The following is a 16812-nucleotide window of genomic DNA, read 5'->3' as shown; positions in this document are numbered from 1 at the left end:
TCAACTTTACCTAGAAATGTCAGTACCCAGTTATATTATGTACATTTGGGAACCCAAGCTTTTTTTAAAGCAATCTACTGAGCTTGCCAGAACCACCTCTGGAGGGAGTCTGTTCCACATTTTCACAGCCCTTACTGTGAAGAAACCTTTCTGTATTTGAAGATGAAATCTTTTTTTTTTCTTTAGACGTAAAGTGTGCCCTCTTGTCCTCTGTGATGACCTTAAAGTGAATGACTCAACACCAAGTTCACTATATGGAGTACTTATGTATTTGTACATGTTGATCATATCCCCCTTAATCTCCTCTTCTTAAGAGGGAATAGATTCAATTCTTCTAATCTTTCATCATAGCTGATCTCTTCCATGCTTCTTATCAATTTGGTTGCACTTTTCTGCATTTTCTCCACTTCCCTGATATCGTTTTTGAGAAAACTGAACTGCATATTCCAGATGAGATCTTACTAATGATTTGTTCAGGGCCAAAATGATATCTCTCTCTATGGAGTCCACACCCCGCCTAATACAAGAAAGGACTTTGCTTGCTTTGGAAACCGCAGCTTGGCATTGCATGCTATTATTGAGCTTATGATCTACTAAAACTTCCAGAAAGTCCCTTTAAGAGAGTGCTCCTAATCTCAGCAGCTTGTTACCTGTATAGAAGACACCTGGGAGACAGAAATCTTGCTGATTGTTTGGGGATCAAATACTTATTTCACTTATTAATATACAAATCAATTTATAACTTTTTTGAAATGCGTTTTTCTGGTTATTTTTGTTGTTATTTTGTCTCTCACCGTTAAAATAAACATACCAAGACTAGACTGATCATTTCTTTGTTGGTAGGCAAATGTACAAAAACAGCAGGGGATCAAATACTTTTTTCCCCTCGCTGTATTTATTTTGAGGTCGTATGACTTTAAGTACATATGCTGAATGCAGATTCTAGTTAACAGTGTTACTTTTGTCGATTTTTTTTCCACTTTCAGGCCTCGTACACACGATAGGTTAACCAGAGGACAACGGTCTGAAGGACTGTTTTCATCGGTCAAAACCGATCGTGTGTGGGCCCCATAGGTTATTTAACCATAGGTTAAAAAAAAGCCAACTTGCTTTAAAATCAACCTATGGATTTCTAACCGATAGGTCAAAACCGATCGTTAGTAGGCACAACCATCGGTTAAAAGTCCACGCATGCTCAGAATCAAGTCGACGCATGCTTGGAAGCATTGAACTTCGTTTTTTTCAGCACGTCGTCGTGTTTTACGTCACCGCGTTCTGACACGATCGGTTATTTAACCTATGGTGTGTAGGCGTGACGGACCATCAGTCAGCTTCATCGGTTAACCTATGACAACGGTCTTTCAGACCGTTGTCTTCTGGTCAACCTATCGTGTGTACGAGCCTTCACAGTATGGACTATTTTGTGTAGATCTGCAACATAAAATACAAATTATTTAACATGCATAGTCTATGGTTGCACAGCTAGTCAAAATGCACTACAATTATCAGCATCAACAATAAGCAATTGTTATCAAAAGCACTTAAATTGTATCTAAAATTGAAGGTAGAGTACGGAAGTGTTGAAACCCTGGTAAGGGTTTTACCGTTTGTGTTCTCACTGGGAAGATTCATCCTCTCAATCTGTCCTAGTTTCTTTTGCCACTAGGACAGAAAGTAATGAAAAATCTTTAATTCTACTTTTGTTACTGATATATAGTTGATTTTCCCTCACTTTGTAGAGATTTCCACAGTATTGTGTCTCTGGAAAACAAGTAACGGAAACTTTTCAATGGGATGCTGATGGCAATTAAAAAACTGCAAGGGTTTTATCATTCACCAATATAAAACTATAAGCTATGTGTTTAGATATGCATTAATGCCCCAGTCTTCACCAGTTCTGCACATTGTCATATCAGTATTATACGGTCTTTAATTTTTTGCATATTTTTCTATATATAATATATTTTTAGATCTTGGCATGTTATACCAAAAGACTACATTTATTGCTCTATTACTTGTGTAACACCCTCGGTTATCCAGTGTCTATTTGTATTCTGGCAGGAATATGACACAGAGAAAAGATAAGAAGAGGTTAGTAGGGCACTGAAATGAGCAGCTTAGAAGAATCATTTGAATATTATTTAGCACCCAGAAGCCTTTTCTATGAAGCAATAAAACACTGAGTCTCAGCTGTGCTTCTTCTCCCTATAAAATGGAGTCACAGTTGAATATTAATAAAATAGGTTTAACAGCAGTAATATTTAATATAAAATATATGAATTTGTGCATTGCATATTCCTGACAATCTATAGCCATTGGCCAAAAGACAATTTTCACAATTCTTCTACTGGAAAATAGGACAACATTGTCTCATTAAAACAAAGGAAATGGGAGAAACAAAAGCAAACCTAATGTATGAATGGTAGAATCACGCAATTTGCGGTGTATGTGCCCCGCTGGCTAAGCATTAATACATGCTGCACGCCGTTTTATAAAGCATTGCTTACAGGACTGTGATATTCTGAGGGATGTTATTCAGCTTACAATAATTCAAGTTTCAAGTACTAACATTCCATCTTCCATCGAGATTGTTGTTAGATTCAAAACCTGACCAGGTGTGCAATGTCCACCACTGTATGATTTATTTAAGGCTGGCCATACATTATAGAATCTTCTTCTATAGATTTACCAAAACCATATAATATATGAGGTCAAATCTAAGCACTTGCAATGTGTGTGTAATCAGGCAGGCCTTTGTACTACACAGTTGAAGGTACAGTAAATCTAAAGGAAGTTGAATAAGAAGTGTATGGTGTATGGCCAGCTTAAAGCTCTCTTTTTCTTTGAATATTTTTTAATTGTTTTTTCACCTATGGTTGACTGATGACCTTGGGAATATTACATCCAATGAGATATTCTGAGCCTTCAAGGATACTTGGCAGTTGAATTGAATTATATAATATGCCATCACACCCTTGTTATTAAGTGTAACTAAGTCAGGTTACATAAGAAAATATTCTTTAATTATTTTTATTAATATTCTTTAATTAATTTAAGTGGATTTCTCCACTTTTTTCAGATTAGGGGTTCTTTCACTTTAAAAATCTTTTCTGACATTTTTTATCATGACATTTTTTTAGGGTCTCCCTGCAAGTGTCGTCACCCTCTTCTGTGCAATCACATCCTGTTGGGGATGCCGCCCCCTGATGTTTAGTGGGGTAACCATTACTAAAATACAAATATTCAGCTAAGTGTTTAGTTACACTTTAAAGGGAAACCGTTCCCTTTCACATGCAGGTCAAACTAAGGCCCCTTTCACACCCGCGGAAAGTATATCCGTATTTCATCCAATCCATTTTTGGATGAAATACGGACATACATGTATCCCTATGAGATAGTGGGTGTCAGCGGATGAACATCCGCTGACACCCGATCTCATCGGTTCCCGCTATGGTCCGATTCTGCAGACGGAGAAAAATCCTATTTTTCCACCCGTTTTCGAATCGGATCGGGTGAACACGGACAGGTGGTCCGTGTTCATCCGATCCCACCATAGAGGAGAGCGGAGATCTGACAGGGTGGTCTCTGCACAGTGTGCAGGGACGCCCTGTCATCTGCCGGCTCAGTGGGGTTCAACGGAGCGATCCCCGTTGAGCAAGTGGATGAGAAAGGTATGGATCCTCACAGGATTCGTACATGTGAAAGGGCCCTAATAGTGTCTCTGCAAGGGGGGCCACCGACCATCCTATATTGAACTTTCCTGAACTTCCTCACCACTGCTTCCTTCACTGCAGCTGGTGCTGAAATCAGTGGTATCAGTGACCTGGAGGTGAGGTTGTTCCTTCAGCCATCTGATACTACTTGCTTCACTACTTAGTGGGTCGTGCATATTAGTTGTTATGACACCATTATACAGGCTGCTTGTATGTTGCAGACAATATAAATGTGCAATATTTACATTTTAAAACAAATGTGGTAGGTATGGAAGAATAATGAGATATAACTGCAATTGGATGCACCCTAGGTCCTTGATTTAAATTCCATCCCTAGAAAACACACTGGGGTAGATTCACATAGACTTACGACGGGCGTATCAGTAGAATCCCCGCCGTCGCAACTTTAAGCGTATGCTCAAACTGAGATACACTTAAATGTTGCTAAGATACGACCGGCATAAGTCACCTACGCCGTCGTATCTTAACTGCATATTTACGCTGGCCGCTAGGGGCGTGTACGCTGATTTACGCCTAGAATATGTAAATCAGCTAGATTTTTACGTCGTTTGCGTAACTCGCCCGTGAATGGGGCTGGCCGTAATTTACGTTCACGTAGAAAGCATGACGATTTGCCGACGTCATTTGGAGCATGCGCACTGGGATAGGTCCACGGACGGCGCATGCGCCGTTCATTAAAAAAGTCAAATACGTGGGGTCGCTAGTATTTTACATAGAACACGCCCCCAACCAGCCTATTTTGAATTAGGCGGGCTTACGCCGGCCCAGTTATACTGCGCCGCCGTAAGTTTCAGCGCAAGTTCTATGTGAAAACAGGACTTGCTGCTCAAACTTACGGCGGCGTAGTGTATCTGAGATACGCTACGCCCGCCTAATTCTACCTGAATCTAGGCCACTATCTACACAAGTTTACAAATCGTTTCCCTGCGTTGGAATTGATTCCCCCTGAGTGTTTTGGATTCAATACACACTCTGAAATGACACTGCAAAAGGTAAAATTTGATTTCAAGTTATATCTTTAACCACCTAAGCCCCGGACCATTTGGCTGGCCAAAGACCAGAGCACATTTTGCGATTCGGCACTGCGTCTCTTTAACTGACAATTGCGCTGTCATGCGACGTGGCTCCCAAATAAAATTGACGTGCTTTTTTCCCACAAATAGAGCTGTCTTTTGGTGGTATTTGTTCATGTCGGCGGTTTTTTTTTTTCCCCCCAAAAAAAATAGAGGGACAATTTTTAAAAAAAATGCAATATTTTCTACTTTTTGCTACAATAAATATCCAAAAAAATGTATATATATATTTTTATATATATATATATATATATATATATATATATATATATATATATATATATATATATATATATATAAATAAAACAATTCCTCAGTTTAGGACGATATGTATTCTTCTACATATTTTTAGTAAAAAAATATCGCAATAAGCATTTATTGATTGGTTTGTGCAAAAGTTATAGCGTCTACAAAATAGGGGATAGTTTTATGGCATTTTTATTAATAATTTTTACTAGTGATGGCGGCGATCAGTGATTTTTATCGTGACTGCGACATTATGGTGGTCACATCGGACACTTTTGATGCCATTTTGGGACCATTGTCATTGATACAGCGATCAGTGCTATAAAAATGCACTGATTACTGTAAAAATGACACTGGCAGGGGTTAACCAGTAGGGGGGCGCTGAAAGGGTTAAGTGTATCCTAGGGAGTGCGTCTAAATGTAGGGGGGGGTGGGCTGTGTGTGACGTGACACGACACTGATCACCGCTCCCAAGTACAGGGAGCTGTGATCAATGTCCTGTCACTAGTAAGAATGGGGAAATGCTTGTTTACGTCAGCATTTCCCCGTTCTTCCTCTCCGTGAGATGATCGTGGGTATACCCATGGACATTGAGTCCGCGGGGTATACCCACATCTTAAAGGGCACTTATATATGTCGATCTGCCCAGGTCACGTATATATGCGTGACCTGATCCTTAAGTGGTTAAAAGAATTATGGAAACAAAATATCTGTTTTTCATATGCAACAGCAAGCGTGGATTGCAATGGTTTCCTTAGTTATTTACATATTGGTGCGACAATAGATTTTGGTCATCTTTGCATAGCAGACATGAGTGTTTATTATGAATACATACAAAGGGACAAACCTGTAATTACATGTGTTCTGTCTAGGACAACAGCAGAGCCCATCAAATCGAAAGAATTTGAATCTGTAACATGTACACCGTTCCTACCTCCCTGCAATTCCCTCGTGTCTGATATACATAACAAACAGCAATTCATGTGCCTTATCTCTCCATGTGCAAGGTTACTTTTAATTGCTTAGAGGAGTTCATTGTACTTATTTACATAAAGCAGCCTGTCATCGATTCAATTAGAAAATTACCACATTTTCCTCATTATGTACATGAATTATTGCAACCTAGCTGGAGGTGGGATGATCATTTGCACATGGCACAGTAAACGCTCCACAGATTACACACAAAAATACATGCTAACTAGTAACCGGTGTTTAATGTAGCTGCAAGGCTTGTACTTTATATAGCTATTTCATATGCAGTGAAGATTTTAAAATACAATGATGTCTTGCAGTACATGCAGCTCATGTTAGAGACAAAATGTGTGAATTTTGTAGCTAATTTTAACTCCGCCTATTGCTTAATACTTTCCGAGTTCCCAAGATTACTGTTCGAAGCCCTAAGGCTTTGGAGTCTGACTTGAAAACCCAATGCTGTCAAGTCTTTCCTGGATCTCAGACCACAGATCAATGTGGTGGATTAGTCACTGAATTATCTGACATCTGGTTAGTTCCTCTGTGCCTTGACTACTAATTTGCAGTCTTCCATTACCTGTCTACTCTACACAGCCATTCCCAATGCAGACATTCACAACTGCGGGTACATAGGTCTATTCTGCAGTTATTTCTCCATGTCCTTGATCTGCAATTTGTCATCATATGTAATAATTAATTGTGCACACTTTTTTATTTCTGAAAAAATGACATGTCTAAAATTGAATTCCCTGGGGCAGATCCACAAAGCGAGTACGCCGGCGTATCTACTGATATGCTGGCGTACTTTCAAATTTCCCGCGTCGTATCTTTGTTTTGAATCCTCAAAACAAGATACGACGGCATCTGGGTTAGATCGGACAGGCGTACGTCTTCGTCCGCCTTCGGATCTAAGATGCAATTCTTCAGTGTCCGCTGGGTGGCGTTCCTGTCTTTTTCCACGTCGAGTATGCAAATTAGCTATTTCCGACGATCCACGAACGTACGAGCGGCCGTCGCATTCTTTTACGTCGTCTCTAGTCGGCTTTTTTCGGCGTATAGTTAAAGCTGCTGTTTGGTGGCATACTCACTGTTAAGTATGGCCGTCGTTCCCGCGTATAATTAAAAAAAAAAAATGTTGTTTGCGTAAGTCGTCCGTGAATCGGGCTGGACGTAATTTACGTCCACGTCAAAACAATGACGTCCTTGCGACGTCATTTAGCGCAATGCACACCGGGAAATTTAGGGACGGCGCATGCGCAGTTCGTTCGGCGCCGGGACGCGCTTCATTTAAATGAAACACGCCCCCCTACTCGCCGATCTGAATTAGGCGCCGTTACGCCGCGAGAGATACACTACGCCGCCGTAACTTACGGCGCAAATTCTTTCAGGATTCAAACCAAAAAAAGTAAGTTACGGCGGCGTAGCGTATCTCAGATACGCTGCGCCGGGGCAGATCTTTGTGGATCTGCCCCCCTTTCTTTACAAAATATGCAACATTTTCCACCAGAATTTGGCATAATGATCAGCAGTGAGAACCTTGGGGAGCTGAACCGAACAAGCACATGGTTAAATTGTTTTAGTTGTTACCGCAGATGACAGCGTAGGTTATAGATTAGTGGATTGAACACAAAGGGGGTTATTTACGAAAGGCAAATCCACTTTGCACTACAAGTGCAAACTACAAGTGCAAAGTGCACTTGAAATCAGTGGCGTCTCCAGCTTTCATATTTAGGGGGGGCACATGGGGGGACAAGGACAAAAGTAGGGGGGATAACTATAAAATGCAATTTATATATATTTCCTGGGGCCCTTTACTACGATCCCACAACGGGCCCTTTCACATGTTCTGCAGTGAGCTCCCTTCCTACTATACCGGGGCCCCCCAGGGTGGCAGAAAACAAGAGATATATGTCACCAGCACACCAAGAAAATATAAGGGTCCAAAGCTATTGGGGTTGCAAAGGTTGTCTTGATACCAGGCCCTGGTGTTCTGCCACTGTGGGGTTCCCCAGCTGTCCTGTCCCTGCTAATGACAGCGCTGATCTGGCATCTGTCTCCTTAGCAGCGGTGGCAGTCTATTAGGACCTAGTGCTGGTGATATGGGTGCATGCAGGGGAAGGCTGGCACGTTTGATTATAGACAGCCGAGCCCCCAGCTGGTTACCTAACAGCAGTAATGCAGTATAACCTTCTCTGTTGACATGCTGATCGGGATGTGATGCTCCCAGTCAGATCTAATAAACACAGTATTTGTTAGCATCAAGAGTACAAGCCATGTGGGCTCAATGCCTGTAAAGTGTGGGCTTTGATCAATAAAATCACTGATATTTAACACTAGGATTTGACTAGGAGCATCACCTGGATTGCATCACGATCAGCGTGTCAGAGAAGGCTCTACTGCTGCTAAGCAACCTGCAGGGAGCTCAACTGTCTACAACCAATAGAGATGGGCTGTGGTGTGTTTGAAATCCCACATGCCCGATCCCGCCAGGAAGCCGACACTCCACAGTGCTAATCACAGCCAGTGAGACATTTCCTGATCTGTGCAGCTGCGGCCTGGGAAATGTCTCACTGGCTGTGATTAGCGCTGTGCAGTGTGGGCTTCCTGGCAGGCTCTGGCATGTGGAATTTTGAACATGCCCAGCCCATCTCTAACAACAAATTGTGATGGCCCTCCTGTACATCAGCCCCATAAAGTATGCTGTGAATAGCCGGGACAAGACATCAACTCTGGTTGTTCCAGCACTGGTCTACACTGGGAGGATTCCCCCATCCACCTATAATGTGTAGATGGGGGAATTGGATCATTTCTTTTTTTTTCATTCAACCCAATAGTGATCAATGTATGGGCTGCCTAAGAGCTAAGACCAGACATAGACAGTTTAAATTTCAGCTGGTTCAGCAGGAACTGGCTGAGATTTGAACCATTAATGAGCAGATTATCTTATAATTATCACTAGTGGTTGCTATAGCCACTAGTGATAATCATTGTTTGTCGGGAGAATACAATTGCTGGGCAGGAGGGATATTCCCCTGTCACCACTGTCTGTGTTGATGTGGGAATCATGCAAGTTTCTTTCCTGCAATCTGTGGATGCAGGAAATAAATTTGCACCTTATATTACCTGCCTAACTGAAAGTGAAAGTAAATTGTGAATGTCTTGAAAGAACAGGAGAGGGGGAGGGAGACAGATGGGGGAGAGAAGGGGTGGAGATAATGCAGTTCAGGGATTACAGTGTACTGCAGTGCACACACTTACCCACGGTCCAGGCTAGAATCTCAGGCATCATTCACACACAGCCAGGAATGCTGCGGATTTTCATATTTCCCGCCCACACATACCCTCTCTTCAGATACAGCATGCCGTGATAGTGTGGGCGGGACTGGAAGGAGGAGGAGGAGCTGTATTCCTCCCTGCTTTTATGTGAGGAGAGTAAGGTGGGGGGGTGGCTGGACTCGCTGGGTTGTGAAAGAGTGTCATAGACTGACACTCGGCTCAGCTTGCAGTCACCACTCTCAGAATTTACAGGCTGGTTCTCCTGCCCTAAGAACGGGAGAAATCAGTCTATTTTTTTCAATAACTGAGATGAAGGCTTGGGCCCTCCTCCCCGCCCCCCCACAGTGCTCGTGGAGTCCTTCCTGCAACTCGCTCTTCTCAGTGCCAATGAGGATGCAGGGGAAGGAGGGGCACTTGGTGGGGCAAAGCATAATGTTGGGGGGGTCAGGGCCCCAATCTGCCCCTCCCCAGGGACGCCATTGCTTGAAATTGCACTTAGAAGTGCAGTCACTGTATATCCGAGTGTGAAACACAAGGAAAATAAAAAACAGCATGATTGGATGATACAATCAGCAGAGCTTCCTCTCATTTCAGATCTTCCCCTCAGATTTACAGCGACTGCACTTCCAAGTGCACTTTCAGTGCAATCTCAAGTGCAGTTTGCACTTGTAGTGCAAAGTGGATTTGCCTTTCGTAAATAACCCCCAATGTCTTGGATTATTCCAAGAGGTTTGTTTACAAATTCTAATATGATATATTGCATGGGCTTTCTCTAAGTTATCAGCAGTATATTTAAAAAGAGAATCTCAATCATACTCTCCTAGATGGCTGCAGCACCAATCCCAGCTGTCTCCTGCTACCTCTAAGACTGAGAACAGAGTGATCAAACACCACTGATCGTTCAGCTCTTAGTCCTCAGCCTGCAGAAAGCTGCAGAAAGATTTTTTTTTCTATAAAAGCCACAGCCACTAGCAATAATCGCATGTAAAATCCGACAGGTCGGTTGTACTCCAGTTGATTGATCGATCAACTTTTGGGTACTTTCAGCCTGCCCATACATGGTTTAAACTGTCTATGGTCAGCTTTACTTGTAACTGCCATAGAGAAAAGTATTTTTTCTTGCCCAACTGGGACTGTACTGACTAGCAGGGCTGTGTAAATCTCAGGAATGGATAGAGAAAAATACAATAAGTCTTTTCATAGGTTAAAGTGGATGTAAACCCAACATTTTTTATTATTTTTTTGCTGTCACAATGTACAGTAAAATATTTCCTATCATCTGTGCCCAGTCTTGCCACAAACAGTTAATCCAGCTCTGAGCAATCCTCTTTTCAGAAAAATAAACGGACAAACAGGAGAACACTTGTCTGTTCCTCCCCCTTGCTGTGAGTGACAGGTTATTTACATATCTCATGCACTAGCCTGAAGACAGGTATTATTTTTTAATACTTACCCTCACTCCTTTACTGAAGTCATGTGGTTACTTTTCTGGATTTTGACTGGATGTTAGTGATCATAGCAGAATTTAGTTTAAGAAATACACAGGAGAAAATGCTTGTTGACAAGGGGAGTGTAGAGGAGGGTGGGGAGTCTACTGACATCACGACTCCACCCACCGAACTCCAGACAACAGATCCACCCACAGAATCTGCAGTTTTTCAGTTCTTATAACAGACAGATGGGAGACATGTGACAGGTAAGGATACATGCAGGAGGCGTGTATATCCTTATAGATCAGCACTATGGCAGTAGTTTAGAAAGGATGAAAGTGGGTTTACATCCACTTTAATCAGCTTGGAATATATGCATTTTATCTGTGTATTAGTCCAGCTGCCTGGAGTTCAGTTTAACCACTTGCCCACTGGGCACTTAAAGGGTCACTAAAGGAAATTTTTTTTTTTGCTGAAATGACTGTTTTTTGGGTATAGAGACATAAAAGTTAACTGATTGCTTTTAAAAATGATTACAAATTGAATTTAATCTATCATATAATGTGCCTCTAGTTTCACTTTCGGTTTTAAAGGACATACATGAAGTTCCGGGTGAGAGGTGAGTCGGGAAGACTCACAGAACAAAAACAAACAAATCCAGGGCAGTGTTTTGTTTTTAAAATGAATCCGATTGGTTCTGAGGAGTTTTAGACACACAGTAATGACAGCTTAGACCACCGTGAAAATCTCCCAGTATGATGGTTATAAGGAAACAGGCAACCAGGAAGTGTGGAGATCACAGCAGAATTACAGCTACTTCAAAGCAAAAACGAACAATGAGGACATGAAACCAGTACTGCAGTAAGGTAAAGGAAGCTATTTAGCTAAAAAAAAAAATCCTTTAGTGACCCTTTAAACCCCCTTCCTAACCAGGCCAATTTTTAGCTTTCAGCGCTCTCACATTTTGAATGACAATTACTCAGTCATGCAACACAGTACCCATATAAATTTTTTGGCCCTTTTTTTCCCCACAGAGTTTTCTTTTTGTGGTATTTAAACACCACTGGGGTTTTTAATATTTTTGCGCTATAAATGAAAAAAGACAGAACATTTTTCTTTGTTTCTGTTAAAAAAAATTGCAAATTTGTAATTTTTCTTATACATTTTGTAAAAAATGTATACTGCTACATATTTTTGGTAAAAAAATAACCAAAATAAGTGGATGGAATTTGCTCTTTGTGAAAGTTATAGAGTCTACAAGCTATGGTGCAAATCACAAAAAATGTATCACACCTGATGTACTGATGACCTATCTTATTTCTTGAGACAGGGCTGGCCATACATTATACAATTTTCTTGTACAATGTTCCTTTAGATTTACCAAAACCATATAATACGAGGAGAAACCAAAACACTTTCACTTTGTATACGATCACGTAGATTTTTTTTCCCACAATTCTTTGCAAAATTAAGATTTTTTTCTTTTCTCACAAAATTGTCATATTAACAGGTTATTTCTCTCACATGGTACATTATGCTACTCCTTCTGAGTATGGCGATATCATGTGTGTCAGACTTTTACACAGCCTGGCTACATAGAGAGGCCCAACATGCAGGGAGCACCGTCAGGCGTTCTAGGGACATAAATTACACATATAATTTCCTGACAACCTATCACACTTTTGAAGGCCCAGGAGCACCGGGACAATGGAAATGCCCACAAAATTATCCAATTTTGGAAAAAAAACACTTAACATATATTCTATGAGGCATAATGAGTCTTTTTAACATTTGATTTATTTCCATAAGTTTTTGGAAAATGTGGAAAGAAAATAAAAATGCATTTTTCTATGCTTTTTTACGGCACTGACAGGCCCTGATGAGGATCCACTGATAGGGTGGAACTGATGAACACTTACTGATGGGCACTGATAGGGTAAACATGTGCACCGATGGGGCACAGATGTGCACTCATGGGGGACAGATTTGCACTGATAGGGCATTGCAGAGCTTTGATGGGGCACAGATGTGGCACTGCTGGGGCACTGTAAAGCACTGCTGGGCACAGATGTGCACTGCTGGGACACAGATGTGCACTGATGGGGCACTGCTGGGGCACAGATGTTCACTGGTATGGCACATATGTGCACTGATGGGGGCACTGCTGGGACACAGATGTGCACTGATGGGGCACTGATGTTCACTGATGTGGCACAGATGTTCACTGGTATGGCACAGATGTGCACTGATGGGGCACAGATGTGCATTGTAGAGCACTAATAGGGCACAGATGTGGCACTGCTGTGGTACTGATGGGGCATAGATGTGCACTGCTGGGGCACAGATGTGGCACTGCTGGGGCACTTCTGGGCATATGCAACATTTTAAAAAAACGGAGAGAACCGGACATGACGCTGGTTTGTGGACAGTGATCGCTAATCACTGGATGAAGCAATCACGTGGTAAATGCCCGCTGGGATTGGCCCTTTACCCCGATCCGTGATCTGCCGGGTCCTGAGAACCCCATCAAGCACAGATGCTTCTGTGTGTGTGCCCCAGGTGGGGAGTGTGATTCTGGAAGGACGTCATTGTACGCCCTCCATGAATTATCTGACCACGCTGTAGCCGTCATTCGGCTATGGCCCAGTCGGTAAGTGGTAGGGTTAACTAATAGACGTAGCAATGGCATATGACCTAGGATACAAACAGTTGCCATTAAATGATGACAGACCTGTCCCATGTTATACAGTAAGAACGATCTGGATCCACCTATAAGCATATTGCCTAAACTTGATCCTAAGACCAACAAGGCAATTAAATGTAACCAAATATATTATAGCTCAAATATGAGTTAAGCTTCCAGAACACAGTATTCCTCTATGTGTTGTTTCTCAAATCCTCCACTGATTAATGCTACTTATAACCATGTAATTAATAAACGGGAAACTCGGAAATGAATAGAAAACTAATAATTGCTTTTCAGTATAATGGATATTTTTGTACTGAGTTTATCCCGGCTTTTATGCAGACACAGTTCATCTTTTTTCTGTGACAAATCACAATGCAATGGTTGATTTATTTCCTTGTGTTTCATAAACAGTGTCGGCTCAGTGTGTATGATGAGCAGTCCTTGCAAACAGCAAACAATGCATACAATTACAGTGTCATAGGGACTTCACGAAGAATTAAAATGTCGATGAGTGAGAAGTATTACAGTTGTAGAAAACAATGCTGCCAGGTGCTGACTGCTCTCAATGTGTTTGGCTTCATGTTGTTATACTTACTTTACAGAGGTAGTCATGGCTATTCGAATCTGCAACCTCTTTGGCATTCTTAAGCTGAAAAATAACAGAAATATAACATGTTACTATAAAATGAAAATATGCATTAACCTTGAAGAAGTTAAAGGATCATAAAGTATACACAGCACTGAACGTTAAACAACAGTTAATAAAACATACAGATATTTAGACAACCTCTAAGCCTGCTGCTTTACAAAACACTTGCAGGCATATTCAATAGAGAATTACAAAGAGCAATGATAATGCACAAACTGCTGGTATCCTGAGCAACTCATAAGGCATCAATGAACTGAAGTCTGATTAGTGAAAGATACATTTGCTTTAATTGCAATTGGTTACTGCACTTTGCTCACAAAGATATGGCGTACTTGTATACGCCGCTGGCCCTTTTGTTGGAGCCATGGAGACACAAAAAGGACTGCGTACATGCAACATATGGTGAGAGACAGAGGGGAGGTTGTAAATGGCAAATTTGTCCTTGCGTTTTGATGCAGTACATTAATGGAACTCGCTATGTTGTTTATTATTTAAAGGCAAACCACCAGGGTAGATAAAAAAATCGATGATTTAAAAAAAAAATTAAGATTTATTTTATTTAAATCAGATATTTTGGATCAGATTTGTTTTAATAAAATGCTTTTGGAGTAAAAAATCTATCTAAAGATAGTTTTCAATTTAAGATATATTAATAATTTAGTTCATTCAGCATGAAATGGAGCTTAGTTATGTAGCACGAGGCTGTAAATTTTGCAATATTTACTTTTTTAATACTGCTGGACTTTTTTTTTTATTCCTGCAAGGTAAAGTCATAATGTGCTAGTATGCATTGCAAACTAGCACATTATGTGAATCTTACCTTAAAACTAAGCTGTTCCAGCTCTGCAATGTCAGCACTGCTGCCACTTCCTTTTTCACCCATCTTGCTTCCGGGTTCACAGGCTCTGGCTCTGTGACTGGCCAGAGCCGCAATGACATCACTCCTGCACATGCTCACAGGAGCTGCCATTCACGGCATAGGGCTTAGAAGAAACAGCCCCGGTGGCCATTTTTTCAGAGCTTCACTGGCTGCATGTAATGTAAATATATCCTAAAAGGCTTACCTATAGGAAATGATCAGCAGAGGAAGTTTACTTCCTCTTTAAGAAAATGTGTTGTTGCAGCACCATAAAAATACCATATGTGTTGTGGTTAGATTGTAAAAAAAAAAAAAAAAAAACTTAAGGGATGTGGGTGCAAAAGAAACTCAGATCTTAGGGGTCATCGCATGATCCAGTAATATAATACAAGAGGTGAATTTATTAAAATGTTAACTTTCTCTTTCTCCTTCCTACTGTCCGTCCCATGATTTGTGAGTGGTGGCTTCACTGACCAATGAAGAGGTTTCAAGGGCAGCAGGGGGTGGTGCAAAGCTTAACTTTAAAGAACTCTGACTACTGATCATTATTTTCGGGATGCTGTCACTAAAGGCAACCTTTGTCTATGTATTTCTTTCTAACATACACTGTATGCTTAGGATGATTCAGCAAAATTCCAGAGCTTCACACTATTTCCAAATAGTGTGAGTAGGGGGCAAACATGTTTTGCCCCCTACTAGAACTTAATCATAGTTCTCTACAATTAAGCCCCAATAGGGGGGTGAAACAAGTTAGATGGAGAATCCAGGGTGGAATGTCTGTGATTTTGTTGAACAATAAAGTTGATTTTATCCTTTGGAAGTGGTGCACAGCTTCAGAATCCTGCTGAATTCTGTGTAGGAAAAATGGACCCCAGAGGAGTGAGCACCTTGGATCTGGAGTTGAAGACTGCCAAGGTCTTAGGAGTGGCCTTATCTTTTGTGATTAAGATATGCTCTGTATGGCTGAACACTTGCAATAGATGACATGTTTGGCCGCGAGGGCATAGAGAATAATCTGTTTTTCTTTTTTTTTTCTTTGATTGGTTGGCCGATGCGCCGGGGGAGCACGCTGCTGAGGGGGGGGGGCACCTTAGCCCCCCCTGTCCATGTTCATATCTGTTTATATTTGTAAATTTTCACCTCTCAGGAAGCAATATGTAACAACGTATGATGACATATATGTTGATTCATGTTAGATGCATATGAGCTGTGTGTGTATGTACTGTCTTCTGTCATGTCGATGTATTGTTCATAAACTTAATAAAAACAATAAAAAAAAAAAAAAAAGATATGCTCTGTATGAATTGCACACTTTTCTTAACTTTAGGTCCCGCTCTAGTTATGCATGCCTTTATATGGGTTGCCTGTTACCATGGCAATGAAGCAAAGAGAGATTGTGGAAGTGTGACAGGTTCAATAATCATTTAGCATTTCAGATCATCACTGTGATGCCAAACTCTTTAGCAAAGTAACCCTTTTTTTACAGCAGTCATATGCAAATGAGAAGGAAAAAATTACACACACGAGTTTCATCTAGAACAAATGGGCTAGGCTTAATCAGTACATGAAGTAGGATATAGGATCAACATTCTGATACATCCCAAAACCTTCAATAAGAGTTAAAAAAAAATTAACTAGGGTATTACCAATCTTTCCCCTCCATATATAGTATCTCACAAATGTGAGTACACCCCTCACATTTTTGTAAATATTTTATTATATCGTTTCATGTGACAACACTGAAGAAATTACACTTTGCTACAATATAAAGTAGTGAGTGTACAGCTTGTATAACAGTGCACATTTGCTGTCCCCTCAAAATAACACACAGCCATTAATATCTAAACCGCTGGCAGCAAAAATGAGTACATCCCTAAGTGAAAA

The 16812-nt window shown here is 40.9% G+C and overlaps 1 protein-coding gene across 4 annotated transcripts in view; it reads right to left on the bottom strand.

Moving 5' to 3' along the window:
• Window positions 1-16812, bottom strand: part of ENOX1 (ecto-NOX disulfide-thiol exchanger 1) — a 641692-nt gene that overhangs the window by 19113 nt on the left and 605767 nt on the right. For all 4 annotated transcript variants that reach the window (XM_040341292.1, XM_040341293.1, XM_040341291.1 and 1 more), the window contains one exon: window positions 14016-14069. In XM_040341292.1, the coding sequence (XP_040197226.1) occupies window positions 14016-14069 (54 nt within the window). The remainder of the gene's footprint in view (window positions 1-14015; window positions 14070-16812) is intronic.

Source organism: Rana temporaria, chromosome 2 (assembly GCF_905171775.1).
Source record: "Rana temporaria chromosome 2, aRanTem1.1, whole genome shotgun sequence".
Classification (NCBI taxonomy): Eukaryota; Metazoa; Chordata; class Amphibia; order Anura; family Ranidae; genus Rana; species Rana temporaria.
This window is presented reverse-complemented; position numbering and strand designations above follow the sequence as displayed.